The 19906-nt window shown below is 54.9% G+C and overlaps 2 protein-coding genes across 2 annotated transcripts; one reads left to right on the top strand and one right to left on the bottom strand.

Moving 5' to 3' along the window:
• Positions 1 to 851: 851 nt before the first annotated feature.
• On the bottom strand, positions 852 to 1474 carry PG986_013775 (uncharacterized protein; the record flags this gene model as incomplete). The annotated part of the gene is made up of 2 exons (XM_066849997.1): positions 852 to 1064; positions 1118 to 1474. 2 exons carry the CDS (start codon positions 1472 to 1474, stop codon positions 852 to 854), a joined length of 570 nt encoding a protein of 189 aa, XP_066694140.1.
• Positions 1475 to 8867: 7393 nt separating this feature from the next.
• Positions 8868 to 11895, top strand: PG986_013774 (uncharacterized protein; the record flags this gene model as incomplete). Its single annotated transcript, XM_066849996.1, has 3 exons — positions 8868 to 8881; positions 9022 to 9288; positions 9663 to 11895. The coding sequence occupies 3 exons, from the start codon at positions 8868 to 8870 to the stop codon at positions 11893 to 11895; spliced, it is 2514 nt and encodes an 837-aa protein (XP_066694139.1).
• Positions 11896 to 19906: the final 8011 nt, after the last annotated feature.

The following is a 19906-nucleotide window of genomic DNA, read 5'->3' as shown; positions in this document are numbered from 1 at the left end:
CTATTCCTGTCACAGTAAACAGCGTCGCAATTGTAACGCAGATGGGTCAATAAAGGCACCGACATGGTATGAATCCGAGATAGTGTCATGTGGGCTGCCGGGTGTGTAAGCAGATATGATATTGTTTGTTCACTGATATCCGACAAATCGGCGCGTGGGCAACTGGGAATAAAAGCATCCCCCCACAAACAACAGTCAGCTACAAGGTTGGCGGCCGGTGCAAGCCCTGGCCCTGGCCTTGGAAGGGAAGCCCTTTTCTGATTCCGCCATGCAACCATGCGATGCAAGTATCCAATACTTCGCAAGTAGTAGCCCGACTGGGGATGGAGTCCGGAGTGGGCGCCCGACCGACTGCTACGCTCTAAGTTTTTCGCGGCAATTAGTGCAACGGTCATTGGCCAGCTATGCGGTGCACGGTTGTTGCACCAGGGGCAGGTGGGCGATGAAGACGACGACGACGACGACGACGACAACAACAACAACAGTTATTGACGGATGCAAGTGAATGGGAACGGGGCTATCACCGAAGAATGTTGCAGGGACGACGGGACCCCGGCTCAGCTGTCACTGCCACTGTCACCTTTTTTCAGGAACAGGTAAGGCTCAGATGGGAGTGTTGCAGTCGAGAAACAACCCCCTACTGTAGGGGATCTGTCGCGCAGCCATGGCTCTCCGAAACTGCATCCCTCTCATCAGAGTGCAGACTCTCGCGCAAAGTGGGTTCTGCTAGATTGACAGCCCCTGTGTGTGGGTTGGGTGTTTTACAACAGGAGGAAAAACCAGCTTTCCGGGAAGGGCCTGCCTGCCACGATGCGGACGACGATAAAACCTCTTTCACAGATCGTTGCTTTTCAGTCGAATCGTACCGGATTGGCGTCCCCTTGGACGTTTTCGGCTCTACATGCGATGGATGGGGCGAAAGGTGGCCGGGCTTTGGCATGCGCATATCTTATCATAGGGGCAATATAGACCATCTCGGGGCATCGCGCGTCTTGGGCCCTCCGATAATGAGGGGCCAACGGCGATTTCGCAGCACTAACGAAGGCAATAAGATGCGTGAGATGCTACCTGCGGTGCGGGCAGCGGTCCCCATAGATCTTTCAAGGGGCTTGCTTACCATCTCAAGTGGCATTGTGGCCTGGCATACTCGGCGTGATCTCCCCAAAGTTTTTCGGCTGAAGGAAAAAGTTGGCAGGTAGTCCCGGTCAGCCTTAAGAGGTTGCATTGCAAAGCCTTGGCAGACAGTGTGTCCAGACTCCAGCCGGGCGGCGGCATATCGAGAAATTTCGACCGTGAGAGGTTGGTCCTCCGAGTGATACGCCATGTTGGCTCGATACTGTGCTGACTGGCGGCGCACGAAAGACGAGTCAACGGCGAGGCACTCGCGAGCAGAGTTGGGCCCAGGGCAGATTGGACACAGCAGACCGTACTTTTTACCGGGCGATTTGCTGGAGTCGTCGCCGCGCACACCCATGGCTGAATCTCCCCCGTGTGGATTCGGGTAGTATTGAGAAGGGACAATCTGACAATCGCGCTCGCTGTACGGGGGGTCTGTGAGTAAGACCTAGCAAGACCTCTGGTACAAGCCCGCCTCCCCGGAAACGTGTCAGTTTTATCGGCCGATATGTAATACCTACCAGTGGCAGCCTCATTCGGCGTGTCTTTATCAGCCAAGGCCCTTTTGAATCAATCGATATGTATACTTAGATAACTCGAATCGAACAGCTGCATCGGATCGCTCAATCCGTAGGATGTAGTGGCATTACGAATGCACGCACATGACCGACTTTTAGTGCAGCCAGTTTCAGACGTCCCTGCCGGTCTCATGGAGTCTTAGGGAGTCGTGAGGACGTTCCCATTGGACGTGACGGTGTGGTAGGCGTTTGTTTCAAGTCGACCCCGACGAATGCGAACTGCAGTTGCCAGCCTGCCACGTAGTGTGACCCCGCCAAATCGTGCAGGACACAGGTCACCAGCACCCAGCAGCTGCAGCGCTCTTTCCCAGCCCAGCCACCGCCTGGCAGCAGCAGCCTAGGGCCTGTAGAGTGCGCGGTGCCTGGCTCGGAGGAGCCTGGACAGCCAAACGGCCTACAGGCTAGGCAGACTAGGCGAATTGCCGGCAGATGATCTGTGCCTTCGAAAGGCCGTGGCTGTTTCTTCTTCCGCGTCCCATTAATAGAAAGAGAGAAAGAAAAGTCCAACCTTGGACAGCATTCCCACACATTGGACGTGTCGACGAGCTCCATGCCTAAACAACGATGCACTGCATAGGTATCTGGGCATTTGTCGATCTTTGCAATTCCTGACTCGCGATACCCATAGGCGCTGTGCATACAGTCATCAGGATGACATCATGCGACCAAAGCGGTGGAGGCATCCAAAAAACAGTCACCGGCAACAGCCGCGATGTCCAGAAATGAACTTCGTTCGCGCGCACACAGCATCCGCCTTCCATGTATTCGCAGAAATGGCTTGCGCCTGGGTCCTTGCTCACGCAGATGAAAATTTCCGCCCATGTGGAGAGTACGATTGACAGAGTGCAGAGGTTGCTGGTTGCGACAAGGGAGTGCGCGAGAGCCGGGCTCTGCACGTTCGTCTGGCTGTTCTGATGCCCCTGTTCCGACCTCGACGAAGAATCAATTCGGAACTCTCGTGCCGTTGATGAAGTGCCGAAGTACCTACGGTGTAAGCCAGCCTGCCATGGGTCTGGTTGCTATTCCTCCATATGTGTCGTGTGCATGTTCCAATCCACCCCGTCCTCGGATCTGATAGGTGTAACAAAAAATGCAGGAGGGCCGATCTTCCAGCCTTGCTCCTCGTTCGTCTCATGTGACGACGACGCCCTTCTCCGCGCTGATTGTCGCTGCAGGAGGAGTTGTGTTCAATTTTTTTTCTTGGTATCCGCCTTTGAATTTTGATTGCGACAGCTCCTCATGCAGTTGGGGGTGTGTACGGCACGCCGACGACCAGCCTTGTCCGGTACATGGGTGTGCGGCTGTGTCGTTCGTCTTGACGCGATGCGACGAAACAACCTTGAAGCTTCATGATACGGGGTATGCTCGTCAACCGAGTCAGTATCTTGCATTCCCATTGACGTATCACCACGAAATGACGTATCCAGGCAATGAATGACGGGCAGCTGTCTCTTCTCAGACAACCCGTCTGCTCGGGTCTATTATCGGAAGCTTATTATTCCTGGCTGGGTTTCAGACGGTATGACACAGATGGGGGTATTCTCTTGGCTTTGTTTATTGGTAAGAGACAGGGACGCGGTCACCATCGTCGCACAACTAAAAGGTACATTGCACAGGAGGTGCATAGCCACGGCTATGACCTCTCAGAAGCTGGGCGATCGTGCTGATCAAATCTATCTGCGAGTTATGGAATGATTGGACTGGATGGCCCCCTCTGCAGAAACCCTTCTACCGTCCGCCCCAGACGTGCGAACAATTAGCGACCACGAACTAGGAGTCTTGCTCTTGTCACGTATGCCGGCAGTGGGAGCGGTGCACTCGGCAGTCAATGGTGCGCGATGCATTGACACCTTGCTCAGCCGTACTGGGGACTTGGTAGTTGCGTGGCTGTAGCAACATTGATAAGTCCGAGTCTGCACATGCATACACACACAGCAGTCGATCCAACCGACTACTCCAAAGGGATCCAGTCTCTGTCGGGGCCGTGTTGGTTCCATGGGCGCTTGCCTCGAGCTACAGAACACTACTCGACGATCATTTCGGGAGTTTTGCGGAATGCGACGACAATTTCCGTCCTCACGGTCGCAACGACTGTCGCTTTCCCTCGCCACACACCCGTTAGTCCGTCCGCGTGTGCATCTATCATGCGCGGCAACGGTTTGGGGCCTGGGTTTTCCGATATATCCCACCCCGGCGCTGGCGCCGCTAGCAAAGGCTGGAATTATCGGCTGGCAGCCGGGTTTGGGGAAATGTGTTTATTAATTGGTCCCCGTCGGATATTGGGAGGATTTCCATAACGACTGCATTGATATTGAATGTTTCTCGTCCGACCTCAGGACGATGGTGAGCGGGCAAATTCCCCAATTGGTGTCGGGTTCCTGGCGCGGTCGCAACGAGCTAATTGTGTTTCGCGACCAGACTCGGCTGCGCGGTCCAATTCATTTGCGACCGTTAATGCTGATTGATTGACTGTCGGCGTGGCTGAAGCAAGTAGGGTAACGATTGCTATCGGCGATGGTCTCTTCACCAGCCACACAGGCCCTAGATCAGGAACCTGGAAGGATCTTTTTGGTTGGATTGGTGTTTCTGCCACAACGTTGCGGTAGATCGCTGGATCTGAATGATCAACGATCACTCACCTGAGATGCAGATAAAAATAACAAAGTCGACATCACTAGAGCCGATCTGTGCATATCAGCTTCTGGGCTCCCAGAATTGATCTTCTTTTGGTCCAACTTCATCTGAACGACATCTCGTGTCTGCCACTCGGGACGAGATCTAGCATTTGCATTTTTTCCATAGGCAAATTTGGCATCATGGCACGGTGTTCCTCTTGCTCTGGGTAGTTCCGTGTCGCGTCTTGGAGGTACCATGTCCAAAAAAACGGTCGCGAGCCTCCCTGCCTCCTAGCCCCCCTGTTTTTTCCCTCTTCGCCGCCCGCTGTTCAATGTTTATGTACCAGCCGCCCACGCGCCGCCAAGCTAATGGAACTTACTAGGGTCAACTCCAATTTCATCGCCAGGTCGAGCCCAAACGGTCTTATTCATCGCGCCGCACACTTCTCGTAGAAGAACACGCTATATCCACGTGCCGGGCTCACTGCGAGATTAACATCGCCCGACACTTCCAACGGCGGTAAGGCTAAGTGGCCACTAAAAAAGTCTCATCGCCCGCCCAGAGACCCAGACAGCCAGAGAAGTCACGACGGTTGTAGCCCGAACCCGACGAGCATGGAGCTAGTCGCGTCCTCTTGGCAAAAGACAATAACCAAAAAAGGCCACCGCGAGGCCAGTCTCGATGATGGAATCGAATGCATCACAATCTTAAACCAGCCTGCTGACCCGAACCCGGTCATGTCGGGCTCCAAATGGGGAGAACCTCGCAAAGGCCATGGCCCGACGCAAACATCCCCACGTAGCGCCGCATAAAGTGACTCGGCCCAGTATCCACGGAAGAGATTCAGATGGCAGCTGCGGCGCGCCTATGACGTAGGCAAGACTGCTTACACCCTCTGAACTCGGTAGCGATCCTCAGAAAATTCACACCTAGACATGGACGAGCCTTGAGGAGAATGCCGTCGCCGGGATCATGCTCGGAGTACGTCCGTCGGGCTGAAGGGCACAACATTTCACGATGGTGGCAAGCCCCCTGCCCGCTTGCCCGCTCTTGGTGCTGGGTATGGCCGAGCTTGACCCCAGATTCGCCTAATCTCCTCAGCGCTGACAAGGGACGCCCCCGGGAATTGCATGCTGTCGCTGCTGACGAGCAAGTCAAACATCCGCATGGGACTTTTATACATGTGTAGTATGTATCCGCAGAACTGACGCCGGCCTACGAAAGGAATATGTTCTTTTCTCGGCCCGTTTTAATGGTTGCCGTGATGCGACGGTGCGAGTCATGAACGACCCTCGTCGGCTAGCAAATACGGCCTCCCGCTCGGGAGGCTGAGCAGAAGGTGCAAGTGAACAGGCCCCTTCGAAAGGGGGAAAAGGGCACGCCGCTACATGGCTACAGTAGAGTAGTAGATGAGCTACTGGTTAGTGATGGCATGCATGCTTTGCTAAAGCAAAAGGGGTCAACCCGCCGTTCTGTGCCGTGCTAGTGCGAGAGGGTTAACCGCCCACGCAGCAGAAAGGCGATTCGAGGAGCCCGCATCCAATAACGTTGCTGCCATTCCGTGTTAGCCAGACACATTATTCGTGGCTACCAGGCAGGAGAGGATGACGTCGATGCCACCAAACATAATCTGCGGCCGCCAGGCTGGTGATGGCACAGGGCCCATTGCAAACAGCAAGTCGCGGTGAGCAGAGCACACGTCTCCCTCCCTCTCTCTCCCTGATCGGCTCGATCCGACGTCTCGACTATGCGGGATTCTCCAGGGAGTCCTAGCTAGTCGTCCCCTTCTTGCCTGGGCCAGTCGCTTTCTTTTTGACGTCGGGCCCAGGCTTCTTTATGGCTTCAACGTCCGAGCAGCAGGGATGTTGGGAGGGGAGGGGGATAAGTCAAAACACATTTGACGGTATGAAGCAGCAATTCGTTCATTCGCATGCATGGCAAATTCGCCATCGCTTCTGCATGTTGTATGTACAGTAATCCCTATGTAGGCATGCTAATGTCGGCTGTGGTGAAATTTGTGGCTAACAAGTGAATCGAGCAGCCTAAGTGCGCGCCGGATGCCGCCACAGTCATGCATGTCCTGGCGTGACCCAAGTCGGCCGCTGGGTGGTGGCGCACTTGCGCTCTGGGCTTTGCTGGGCTCACCACTTGATATTGCGGCTAGGCGGCACCGCTTCGGTATCAGAGGACCAGCAGCTAGTCCCTTCGTGGTGAATGGCTTGACGCTGGGCACCGCTCTTTTTACCTATCGGTGTCGTCGCTGTGCTGCTTTGCTGGCGGGGTGGTGGTGGTTCGCCCGTGCTTCTGGCCCTTCTACGTGGACTGTACCGCTACAACAGATCCAGTTGCCAGCCATCGCAAGGTGTATGGATGACTTATCAATTTCATCACGATGCGGGCGTAGGAGATAGCATGAACGCAACGTGTGTATTCCCGACGGCGCAAACCAATAAAGACCAAGACAGGCAGACTAGTCACGGAGGCAGAAAATGAGGAAGCCGACGGCCGCACCCACTCTTAGGGTTATATCACCTGTCACTATTCACTGAAATGCACAATAAGCAGAATAATACGCCGAGCGAGAGAGGCTATATCAAACCGCCTCGATGTTTGGATCCCATAAATCGGCAGCGACTACGCACTTTGGTTTCGCAGGCCGAGAATGCCAAGAAATGTCGCACACACACACACACACACCACAAACGACGGAAGACCCAGTATGCAGAAAGAGGGGGGCCAGTTCAGCGGAAATGGATGTTGTTCTCGGAGGACAGTGGACAGGGGGCCAGGGAAAGAGGGTCTAACTTGATCCATTGATGGAATAGAGGGTCGAGGTACTAACGCGGTACGTACCTGGTTGGTGCTGTCTGCGAGTGTTCTCTCTCTGACTGCCCAGCTCGCTCTCACGCGCTTGGTCGGGACCCAAATGCATGGATGGATCATTGGGAAAAAAGAGGAAAAAAAGAAAAAGAGAACTTGAGGGAGGTACGTACCGCGCCTTGAGCGATGTTGTAGTCCAGTACCTTCCGCTCTGAGAGGAGGAGGAGCAAGAGGAGGTCGCTGGAAGACCAGGCCCATCTGTCGCGACTGTACCAAATACTACTGGCCGGCCTTAATGTTCGGTTCTACTGTACGACAATTACATCTCCTCGCCCCGGCCGACGGCGATGGATGGAGGGATGGGCATGGCATGAATTTTATGGATTGGTCAATCGATCAATTGTGTCGGTCTGTCTGGCCCTGCCTGCCTTGCCAGCCCGCTGTAGTAGGTATGGGATGGTAGAACATGGCACGCCTGGAAGCAATCAATCACTGTGGCCTGATTTAGTACTACGCCCAAGGTGAAGAGCATGGGAACTAGAATCTAGAACCCCATGAACCCAGAACGACGCTTTGCGCCAGCTCATGCGCCGCACCTCAGCGTTGTCCCTCTCTCGCTCGCCGTCTCGCCCTCTGTCGCTCGACTCTGCCCTTCCTCTTTCTGTTCTCGTCCCCATTGACGCGTACATACCTAGCAGCTCCTCTTCGGCTGGACTTCACCTGTGTACATGAACCCTGTACTTTCTGCTCTGGTCAATCATCTACAGCACCCCCACCGGCCTGCTAGAGCCACCCCCCTTAGGTTCTCTGCTAAGTACCTGTCTACATGTACCTCCCAATACCACTCTACTTCCATTGACCTTTACCTTACCGGCCTTATCCTTACATCTCCCTCCCCCTACCCCCAGTAAGGATGAAGTCAAGTCAAGCTGCTGCCGCTGCTACTTTGCTACGACCGACATTGCCCACCGGCGATGACAGAAGACGCTCCTCACGCCCATCAGCTGCTCCATACTACTTACTACCCAACTCAACTGCTCTGCTGTACTTCCCTACCCAGCTGCCTACAAGTACAAAAGAGGCATGCGACTGTGTCTGCTCGACTAGGTAGCTCCCCACCCGGCTGGTATCATCTTATGTGAAGAGCGTACGGCGTACCCACCCTCCAACCCATCGGCGGTCTCTTAGTGTGCTAATATACATTGGCCCTTCATCTAAGCACCTTTGCCTAACTGCCTACCCTCTACTCATATAATCTTTTTGCTCTGGTCGTTTTACCGCTTGTTTTCCCTCGAGGACTCTAATAATCCATTCCTCTCTTGACGCAAGCCGACCTGTGCCGTTCTCACTGGCATCACTCTGTCTCTCGCTTGCATCACTAGTCTTTTGGATACATAGCCATATGTCTATGCCGCATCGAACCTCGACACCACAATCGTTTTCCCACGACATCGACAACGACTACTATTACTATTACCACCACCACCACCACCACCACCACGCTTACTACTCTACAGCCAGCCGCCATCTCCCCCCTCCCCCACCCATCTTGGCCCAGCCTGCAGCGCTCAGCAACAACTTAATCAACTCCTACAGCTGCCTACCACGGAGGGATTTATTCGGACCTGGTTGAAACCTTTCCGCATCGTCACCAACTTGCACAGCTACTGGCTATTATTTTGTTGAAGACCCTTCGGTTTCGCTGTCCGTAGACAGTGCATAGCATTCCCACCCCAGATGTTTCGATCAAGGTGAGCATCCCATTTCATCGCTTTGATTTTGACTCTTTGGACGGCGCACACAAGCCACAACTACAGCCTGGCGATCCGGCACCACCACCAATCTTTGGGGAAGGTCCGGCCCAGAAAAGGCAACTCTCTTCTTTTTGTAGTTGCGATGCACCAACGCAAAATGCTGTCGCTCCCAACTGCGCGATCCTGCTTTTGTTTATTTCGGTCAACGGGCGTACTGACTTCTCCCGCGCGTGCTACAGAACAAGTTCACAGAAGCCTGGCGATGAGCTTCTCGCCAACTTCCGACAGCAGTTTCCAGAGGTGTCTGTCCCAGGCCAGGCAACGACTACTGCTGCGCCAGCGCAAGGCACGACCGCGGCCGACCACCCTACACTGCCAGGCGGCCTTCATCATGTGGTAGACGGGTATGTTCTTTTTGTTTTCCCCTATTTTCTTCCTAGAGGCGCTTGTTGTCGCGCGGGTGGTGGTTGTTTTTGCCATGGCTGTCGCATTTTGTGTGAGGCGGTGCAGGCACCATCCACGATGCGCGCGACGTGGGGTACTTGACTTGGGGTTTTCGGCCGACACCACATGCATGCACTTTGGGATTCTGGAGCTCCAAAAATCAGCACAAATGAATCGCCAAAGGCGGGAAAATGTCGCAACAACGGAGCTGGAACCTGTCGTCTCATGTTTCGACGCTGCTTTTTTCAACTGTCCAGATTCTATCCCTCTTGGGTCCTGGGGCTGGTGTTCCGCCCAATTTCTACATAAACTAACTTCAAGTCGCGCTTCACAGCCACGCTCTAGCACATGAAGCCTTTCGAGATCAAGACCCGACTCCGCGGGCGACCGCTGAACAATGGCGTTTCACACCGTCGCTTCTAGACCCCAACTCGTTCTCGTTTGCTACCTTCGCAAACCAACCGCCAGGCTATTATACCCCGACGCCGGGTGGTACCAACACCATCTACCATCCCCAGGCTGGTGATCTGCATACACCTACTCTCGGCCTGGGGATGGGCCTTGGGACTCCGCTGTCCTTGCCCACAAGCGAAGCCGGCATCCACTCGGGTGCCGCGCCCATGATGGACATGAGCCACTTCCACCACGGCATCCAACCGCACCAGTTCCAGCCGTTCAACCCCTTCATCCAGCCCGCGCCAGCACAGTCCTCGTTTGCGCCCTCGTCGTTCGTGCATCAGGACACAGGATACGAGACCATGGACCACGATGGATCTCCCCTTGATTCGGACAACCCGGAGGAGCGCATAGGCTCCTTGGATGCGAACTTCCATTCCCAGTCTCCGCCTATGATGGGTTTCCAGCCGAGACACTTTGGCATGCCCATGTCACATGCGCTTCCGGCGTCTGCCGAGAAATTCCGATTCCACGCCACTCTGAATGCTCCTACCGCCATGATCAAACATGCGGATGAGATTCCCGTTACGTACCTTAACAAGGGCCAGGCTTACTCGCTATCCGTGGCGGACACCGCCTCCACGCTTCCCATTGTTCCGGGCACGAGATACAGGACGTTTGTGCGCATTTCATTCGAAGACGAGCGACAGCGGCAGAAGCCCGGCGTCTGCTGGAGCCTCTGGAAGGAGGGGCGTGGCACTAATGAAGCCCACCAACGCGGCGGCAAACTGCAGGCAGTAGAGTACGTCGAGGCTGGCCAGCCGGCAGAGGGAGACGACAAGCGAACCCGGGTGGAGCTTGACACTGCATCCTTTGACGGTTTCTCTGTCGTCTGGACACCAGGCATTAATGGCACCGCGGAATGCAACGTCGCTGTTCGTTTCAACTTCCTCTCGACCGACTTCAGCCACTCAAAGGGTGTGAAGGGTATTCCCGTCCGTCTTTGCGCCAAGACAGAGATGCTAGCTCCCGATGGAACCTCGCCGACATCTGACGCCGACAAGGAGATCTGCTTCTGCAAAGTGAAGCTTTTCCGCGACCACGGTGCGGAGCGGAAGCTTTCGAACGATGTTGCCCATGTCAAGAAGAGCATTGATAAAATGAAGCAGCAAATTGCCCAGGCAGAAAGCGGTATGAAGGACTTCGGCAAGAGAAAGCGTGGCGGTGCATCCCAAGCAAAGGCGCAAGACGCTCAACGCCCAGGCAAGGCCCCGAAGCACAAGCGAACATGGTCAATGTCCTCGACGAGCTCAGCAGGCGGCGGAGGTGGCGGTCGGCCACCGCTCGAAGAAGACCTTCACTTCAAGCTTCAGACACTACAGGACATGTTTACCAGCACGCGGCCCGTCAGTGTCCTTTACCTGCGCGGAGAGGAGACGGACGACCCAGATCTCCACCCGGTGAGCCTTGCCGGGGAGCCGACGGATCTTACCAAGGTTGAGTCGAAGGACAGCTGGCAGGTCAGAAGCGGAAGAAGCTCGGCGGCCAACTCCTTACTTGTGTCGCCTTCCCCAAGCTCCATGTCGCTCCAATCACAAGCTTCTGTTGCCGGGGCTCCTGCAGCATGGAACGATTTCCAAGGGACAGGGTCTCGATCGCCCGGAAGACGGATGTCCGACCAGCCCACCAAGGTCGGCAAGGTCGACCAATCCGGAAACCTCAACGGCTGGATCGAGGCGCTTGGAGTGGACCCTGCTTACAAGGCACCCCCGGAGCGACAGGTCAAGCCGGTTGCTTGCTTCTACGTGGCACGAAATGATGCTTCGAATGGCAACCAGAAGAAGCTCCACCGAGCGGTATACCTTTCGAAGAGGACGCTGGAAGAGTTCGTTGCCCGGGTTGCGGCGAAGTGGGAGTTGGATGCCAGCAAGGTTGTTCGCGTCGTCCATATCCTGGGCAGCGGATTGCCGATCGAAGTTGACGACGATGTTATTCGCGAAATGACTGAGGGGCAAGACATGGTTCTGGGCGTTGCTGAAGTAGAAGCAAGCGTCCCACAGCCGAAACGAGAGTGGGAGATGGCCGTCGACAGCGCCGACGAAGGCGAGACGTCGTCGACCCACAGCGTACTACGCACGACACAAGGCTACGAACTACGACTTACATTCTAATACCCGGTGGTCACGACACGACGACATATAGACATTTTTGTGGGAGGGAAACCTCGCAATACGGCAACGATTTATATTTTGCTCGGGCGAGCATATCAAAGGATCGCACACGATGACGCAACGGGTGGGCGTTTTTGCTTTGACAGCATTGGGCGTTGAGGACATTTTCTAAAGATACCACTCCCTTTCATGGGCAGCTTTTTCGATACGCTTCTTGAATTCAGCCGACTTTCCGGCTATCCTTATTGGGTTACTATTAGAATGAAGTGGTTATTGGATGGAGATGAACGCTGCCGCGACACTCCTTGGAGCACATACCCCCGGTCTGTACGGATGGATGGTGGTTCGACTGGACTTGGAAAAGAGGTTGACACGCCGACCCTGCTGGGAAGCATGCACGCAAGATGAGCTTCCCGCGAGCATGATTTGATACATATGGACCCCGTGCCGGGTCAAATTATCTACTTCGGTACCAATATTTTACTATACTAGTTTTAACACCCTAATATCTGTTCCAGCATCTTTATTACAATGTGACAGCAATGCGAAGGGGTAGGATGAGGGACGAGGGCGGCACAGGGGGAGCATGGATAATGCCCCTGCAGCCCTGCCATTTCTGCAGCCCTCTGGACAGGGCGGGTTGATCAGCACATCGTCCGGGGAGCAAAGGCAGGCGCTGTAGAAACGAGATGGGTCGTGCTGCGGCTTGGCTCCCATGGCATTTGCGCTCAATTGCATTGCATGGAACATGGGATGCATGCGCTTTTGGTTGGGCTTTGTGTGCTGGAGGGAGGGAGGGCACGCTAATCTGACGGGATTATTACCCGAGCCGCCCAACTCGACTCAATCCAGGTCGCAGGGCCGGAGATGAGAGGGAGGGCAACGGGCAGCAACACAAGCGATTTTCATCAATATCATCAGCCAGTCTATTCTGATGGAAGGCAACAACATCACTACACGGCACGCTTGCGTTCTCCGTGTCAATCTCGGTTCGAGCTGGCGTCATCAAGACGGCTTTCTGACTGCCAGAGAGTCGCTTCCGGAGCTAGTCCGAGCAAATCACGCCCACATACAGCCCTCCTTCTGATCAGTCAGTACCGTTCGGAAATGGCAAGGACATGGAGAGGGATCTGATTGAACCGGTCGCAATATTCCGGCTACTATGTGCACATGTCTGTCTGTCTGTCCTACATGGCGGGACCGTTGCAGCCGGCAAGATGGTTTGGTAGGATTATGTCGTTTAAGGAGGTAGGTACAATGCAAGCAAGTACATGCAACCCCCATCTGCTGCTAGCGCCCAATGCCCTTCTAGAAGCGACGATGGGGGTTCCATTGTCGCCATTGGCGCTGATCGAGATATTGAGAGGGCATCGAAGTTCTGGTGTTTTATTATTTTGCTTGGGTTATTGCAAGGAGTGGATGGGCTGATGGGTAGTAGTGGTGGGCATTTGTGTGCTGCGCTGCTGAGAGTGCGGGCATGTTCTAATACGTGCGATGGGTAAGTTTCGACACTCCGTACGGTACCCGTGATCGGTGCGCTTGTAGGCTAACCGTAATAATATAAGTGCGTATCTACACCTCGTGGAAAATCGTACCCAAATTTGGTTAAGCGTATCGTGAGTGCCAATTCTTCCACACGTTGCGGAGCGCCCTTTTTCGGCCTGACACCAAGTATGCTGGCCATGGACCGATTGACCCCTTCAAACGTCCTCAATCAGCAGCTGCAGAGCGCAACCCGCCCGAATTGGGAATTATAGCAGAACTCTAATTAGGATCGAGTAACAGGGGTTGGGGAGAGTTTAATACTGGGGTGTCGGAAAAAGTGGATTTCTCCGTTACTGTTACCGGTTAGGCGCTCGTCGATGGGGAGAGGGCAGAGGGCCGAGGGGGGTGTGCTGGAAGAGCGCTAACAGGCTACAGCCAGTATGTAAGCCAGAGGCCAGACCACTAATTCCTTACTAATAACACACAGAGAGTGAGGGCCTAGAAACTGATGCCCGCCCGTGGAACGGACGACGGCGGATAACACGCAAGCCCCAACCAAGAGTGGCTGACCCCGTCTTGCAGATACTGATGATATTGTGCAGCAGACAGCAGTTGGCATCCATGACAGCAAGCAAGTAGGAGAAGAGGCTCCTTGCCGGCAGGCTACACGAACTTGACAGGAGGACGCGTCTGTCTTGGCTATCAATCTGCAACCTGACAAGACGAAAACGGACATCGATTGGTGCAAGCCCTCTCGGCCAATTTCGTGTGGCTTGTACACCTGTACGCCACGGCGCTCTATCCGTGAATGAGAGCAGCGCTCTATCTGAGCCTACATCATACCTCATATCCCAGGGACTGTGGTTGTGCTACCTGCCTGCCTGTCTCGTCGCCCCTCTCCCTGCATCCGGAACTTGGCCGTCCGCACCAGCCACGCAGCAGACGCAGGCACGTCCTTTGTATTGCATGCAGAGAATGATATATACCTAGGTCTACGGAGTACGGCACACGGCTTACACATTGCTGACACGCGATACTGACACGCGATACGGCCTCTGCCCTGTTGTTGCCTGTTACCTCTACTCTCCACCTATCGTCCCTGGCTTGTCTGCATGGACGGCTGCTGTGACGAGAAACTTCAAACATTTCGGGATCTCATGTAATGAATGAATGTACTCCGTACCTATACGGCTGTCTGTTCTTCTTTTTCGCCCTCGCTCTATTCACACCCCCGCCCCCTGCCACATCGCGAAGAGTTCGAAACCGCCCGCACTGCCGTTTTCACGGTTTCCTCTTCTCTCCAATAAGGTACATACATCAGCTCTCAGGCAAAACAGAAGTTAGAACAGAACATGAAGCCCCAGGCAGGGCCCAGGCAAGCCAAGGGTGGTTGTGTTCTGAAATCACGCATGAACCGTAAGAATCGAAGAAGCAAAGAACGACCGGCAACCCGGTCCAATTGCGCTAATAAGGGCTGTTTCACACCTCGGCCCAGGCCTTGGCCGGGGGGGTGGTAGTGTGTGGTAGGCACCACGCGAAGGGCTTGTAAGTAATCCGCGCAACCGCACCGCACAGTATCGCATCGCATTGACCGAGAGTGTGTCCAGTAATCGAATCTTTGCTACTGCTGCTGCTGTTGCTGTTGCGCTCGCACCGGCAGAGACGGATAAGAGAGGAGAACGGCAACATAGCGTAGTATCAGGGTTATATCGAAGAGAAAAAGGATCAAAGGAACAACTCACCAGCGTCACAGGCCTAGAATTGCATTTACTCCATGTGACCCGATTCGAGGTGGTATCCCACTGCTTCGAATCGACAGAAAATGTTACCACGGGCTTCCGTTTCTGAACCAGAGTCACGCGCACGCACGCACGGCAACGAACGGCAACAGCAGCAGCAACAGCCACAGTACCAAAAGCCTTGCAAGTACGTCCGTCACAGCAGAGCAGCAGCGAAAGCGCACGTTTTTCGTATTCTCACACCCCTCCTCCTCCTCCTCCTCCCAGGCCCCGGTTACCCCGCCGCCTAGGGACATCCCTCGTCCCATTTTCCTCGACGAACTCCCCTACCAATGAACCTCTTGTCCCTCATTCGCGAGAAGTGCCCGGTGCCGTCCGGCCGAGAAACGAGCCAGGTGTGGATGGAGAAGGGGGTACAGCCGGGCACAGGACAGATGCTGGGACCGGATTGGTGGGCAAGGGGGAAATGAGAGTGAGAGACAGAGAGAAGAAAAAGAGGTCAAGCCACAGGCGACCGAGCCAATCCCGTCGCTGGCATCGTCGATTCGGGCTCCGAGTGCACCGCCCTCCTTCTAGCCCGCCGAAAGACTGTGGCATGGCACTTGTGGCGAGTGGCTTGCGCGTTCTTGCATATCTCGGCTCGGAATGCAAAGGCAGCACAAAAAAACCTGTGGCTAAACGGCACCGGCGCACCAAGGCTCGACTCCATGACACTACGGAGCAAGGTACTACTACTGCTGATGGAATCCATTCAGTCATCAGTCGGTTTTCGAACGCCTGGAAGGAACCAATCGAGAACCCTGACACCCAAACTAATCTCTTGAGGAGGAAGTAGACAGAAGCGCAAAGCTACTTGCACCCAGAAGTCGACGATACTTCAGTTGCCCATCCCAAGTCCTAGGTACATCGCGTGGCTGAGCAGTCAGTATATCTGCTACTGCAGAGGTTGCCTGCAGGAACTTGTAGATCTACCTTTGATACGATATCGCTTTCTCCCCAATCAAGGGTGGAAGATGGCCGATCTACCATCTAACTGACACCTGCTGTGGACTACATACGCCTGTACCCAGCAGAAACAACAGCACGACACAGCAGACAAGGTCCGCGGCTACCAGTCGCTCACTCACCGGTCTTCCCGCCTCCCTCGGCTTGTTCATTTTAAATAATCTTCTAGGGTCGGCGCTGCGAGAGCATGCCATCATCTGCTAGCGCCCGAAGGTGCGAAGAAGGAACGGGGAGCGCGTTCTGCGGAGTGGGAAGAAAGCAAAGAAGAGGAAAAGGCGTGCTCGCTAAGGTGCGCTAGAGTCTTTAGGCGCTCCAGCCGGCCTAGCCTGCTAGCTTATCTCTCCAACGGCGCTGTGGTAAGTAGCGTCCAGTGCTCTTTGTCCCAGCGATCAGTCAGCCCTTCGCTAGGTGCTACAGTAGGTGGCAAGTACCTACAGTATTCTCTAGGGGCCCCATCGCCTTCCGCTAAACAGTTCCAACCGGCGTCTGATTATTTGCAACTCAGCGCTGCTGCCCGCTTCTATTTCCGTCTCTCCCTTATTAGGCTACTTTCTTTAGTAACAAAAACCCATGCAGCAGCGTGCGCGCGCATATTATGGGCACCTGCAGCCCGAGTTGCTTTTTCTACTCCTCTTTCGCACTTTCACGAGTCGTTTTATATTGGCCCGATGCAGGAATGATTCAAACACGTTCGCAATATCCGTGACGGGCAGCCACGCGCGGGACACAAAGTGTTGACGAACACGTTTGCCAGGATAGGATGTGCAACGCATGGAAAGGCGAGTTGCAAATGCACTGGCTCTAGGGGGGCAGGGCTGTTCGTCTGGTACACTGAGTCGCCAAGGTTATTGCCTGAGTGTGCATCTCCAGCCTACTTGCCTACCTATCCCCTGGTCCCATTGTGCGCTGAAGCGGCACGAGAGTACTGGGCAGAACTGGCCTGCATAACCTCAACTTACGGCATGGCATGTGTGTGCTCCGAGTCAAGTGGTAGTGGTAGGGCGTCGAGGGTTGCTGCTGCAATTAGCCTTGGCGCCGCTGCAGCTGCAGAGCGAGAAACGACGCTGGAGAGAGTTGCGCTGATTGCCTACCTAGCAATTAGGGTCCGGTACAGCGCGTCCCCCTTCAAGGCGCCTTATTAGGTACATGAGGTCCCTTGCTGCGTGCATCATGCAAGCGTGACGCGCTGCAGCGGCTGGTCATGGGGGTGTGTAGTGGGCAACTGATCGATTTATTCAGTGCTAGAAGGCCCCCCGATGAAAAGATAAAAACACCGATTCAGCCACCGCAAGTACAGGTACTTAGGACAGGCTCACCCCCACCCCGACCGCAAGAACGAAAAGCAGGGATCCGGGGGTCACTCGCCACAGTTGCCACCACTTTCGACGGCTTCGTTTATTGCGACTGAACCAGGCTCGGGAGGCTTGACCCTCCGTCCGTAGCGTCCAGCGTGCGGTCGCAAGATGGGAACCCCCGCGTATTGGCCCCCGAAGTGGAAGATATCGGTGCCGATCACTTCGGCCGTCGTCCTCTCTCGTCCACTAGACGCCCCAAATGCCACACTGTCGGGGCAGGCCTGGGCTAGCTGGCAGCGCTCTACATATGTAAGTCCTAGCTAGGGGGTTCTACTGCACAAGTGAGAAGTCCATAGCAATAGGCGCTGGGCCCAGGCGAGGCGCAGTCCACGCCGGTCGCTTGCAGAAGAAAAGACTGCTTGCCAGAAGGGGTGACTGACGTGGTTTCAAAACATATTCGCCTCAATGATGCCAGGACGACTGCGATGGCGACAATCTAGAACGTTGGTTGGAAAGAGGCCTCCCTCCTACTCCTATTACGCCTCCCCTTGGAGAGGCCCGGCTCGGGAGATGATGAGTTGGCGTGCAGAGGGCCTACGTCGACGACTGACTCACTGAGGCTCGAAACCCAATCATGACCGGGAGCGCGGGCGGCGGGACATTGCTGGTCAGCTGGTCCGGGGTTGGTGTTTGCGTCTTTTGGGCGACAAGACAGGGCGGTAGTTACAACATGGACAACACGCGACCGACATTGAGTTTGGGGGGGCGACGTACCGGCGGCCGAAACCTTACACTAACTACGAGTTGTGGCTCACTCTCGTACGCGAGCCACACATTGTTCAGCACTCGCCACTCTGCCACACTTTCTCGTCGGCTGGAGGCTGTTCTTTTGAGTAAATCTGCGCCGTTGCCTCGTCGTCCAATGGTGGTGGAACGAATAGCCTTCGTCGGTACGACGCTCAGGGTCCCGGGTTCCTCCCCTTCGCCACAGATGCACGGAGGGAGGGGGGGCGGCGGCAGGCAGGTTCTACATTAGTGCCACACTTTTACCAACACGCCCCGGGTAGGGATGCGGTGGGAGTTACGCTGATGTACCCGCGCTCTTGTCGTCTTGTACAGTCTATATTTGGGATGATGGATGATACGCTGGGGGAATGGGTTGGGGTGGAATACTAGCCACACAAGGCGGGGTGAAAGGGGGAGACGACGGCGTACAGCAGCATGCCAGATGTCATCAGAAGCGAGGCTTGAACGCGGGACGCGAGGATCTTTGCTGCTTGAGGTTATCGGCAAATTCGCCACGGAGGGGGAGGGGGGAAAGGGAGGGATAGAGACGGAAAGCCACAGTGACTTCCGGGAGCGGGAAACTGAGGCGGCGATGGCCAATGAAGGGCCGGGACCCCCGTCGCAATTGCCGTATGCGGCAACCTCGAGAGCCATCCGCCACAGGTGCCCATGTATTTTGTTTGGGAGCTTGACTAGCCAAAACTCTCCCGATGCCGCCATGTAACTTTGGGGAGGCCGATCAATGCTACGGCGTATGAATGGGTATGTAGTCATCAACGCAAGCGACAAGTGTGGCTCAGTAAAAGCAGCCAGCCAACCAAAGAGGTTCATCATTCTTCCAATGAGGGAGGAGCGCCGGCTCGGACTTGGCCACCGAGAGATGCCGTCGTCGTCGCGCTTCACCACTATTCCCAGATCAACTATCGCTGTTCGGAAAGACGTCCGGCGCGGATCGTCGCTTCGAGCCAGGCCCAGATGCCGTCAGACACGATGAGCAGATATGAGTCAAGGATTATGTGGCAGGCCATATTAGTATCAATATCTTCAGCCCATTGAGCGTAGCCGAGATTGCGATTGGGGGGGGGGGCTTCAAAGCAAAAGCCACGCTGCTGTCGGTCTACTGTATCTACCACGAGCCACTTTGCTGTGTAGCGCGGAGGGGTGAGAGGGAAAAGGTGAGGGAAAAGAGGAGGCGGTGATCGGCAGAAGCTGCAAGTGACGCAAGAATGGCGGTGCGGGCCACGGAGATGGGTGGAAAGGTTGCTGAACCACAGCTCCAGGAGATCGGCATCCGCGATGTCCACTTTCGGAGCAAGACGAGGCGTTCGGCACGATCTAACCGTCTCGGGAGGCAAAGGGCGGGGTTTTCTTATATACTTATTTATATGTGGGCATTCGAAAGGGGAAATGTTTTTTTTATTTTCTTTTTATTTCTTTGGCTGAGATGATCTGCGACTAATCAACTTACTCTCCGAGCCTACATACAGCACTTAGCCGAACAAGTGATACTCCGTCCATGACCAATGGCTACTATTTTCAGCTTCACCATGGTTGCGTACGTACGTGCGTACGTATGTATGTATGTACTGCCCGCTTTCCTTATCTGCCATGCGGAACATTCCAACCTAATCGCCTATGGATCGGCAGCCATGAAAACAGTGACTTCATCTTGAAAATACTTTGCAGCCGCAGTGGATCCCA

The sequence above is a fragment of the Apiospora aurea genome, assembly GCF_038362705.1.
Source record: "Apiospora aurea strain CBS 24483 chromosome Unknown utg000009l_segment0_segment0, whole genome shotgun sequence".
Lineage (NCBI taxonomy): Eukaryota > Fungi > Ascomycota > Sordariomycetes > Amphisphaeriales > Apiosporaceae > Apiospora > Apiospora aurea.
This window is presented reverse-complemented; position numbering and strand designations above follow the sequence as displayed.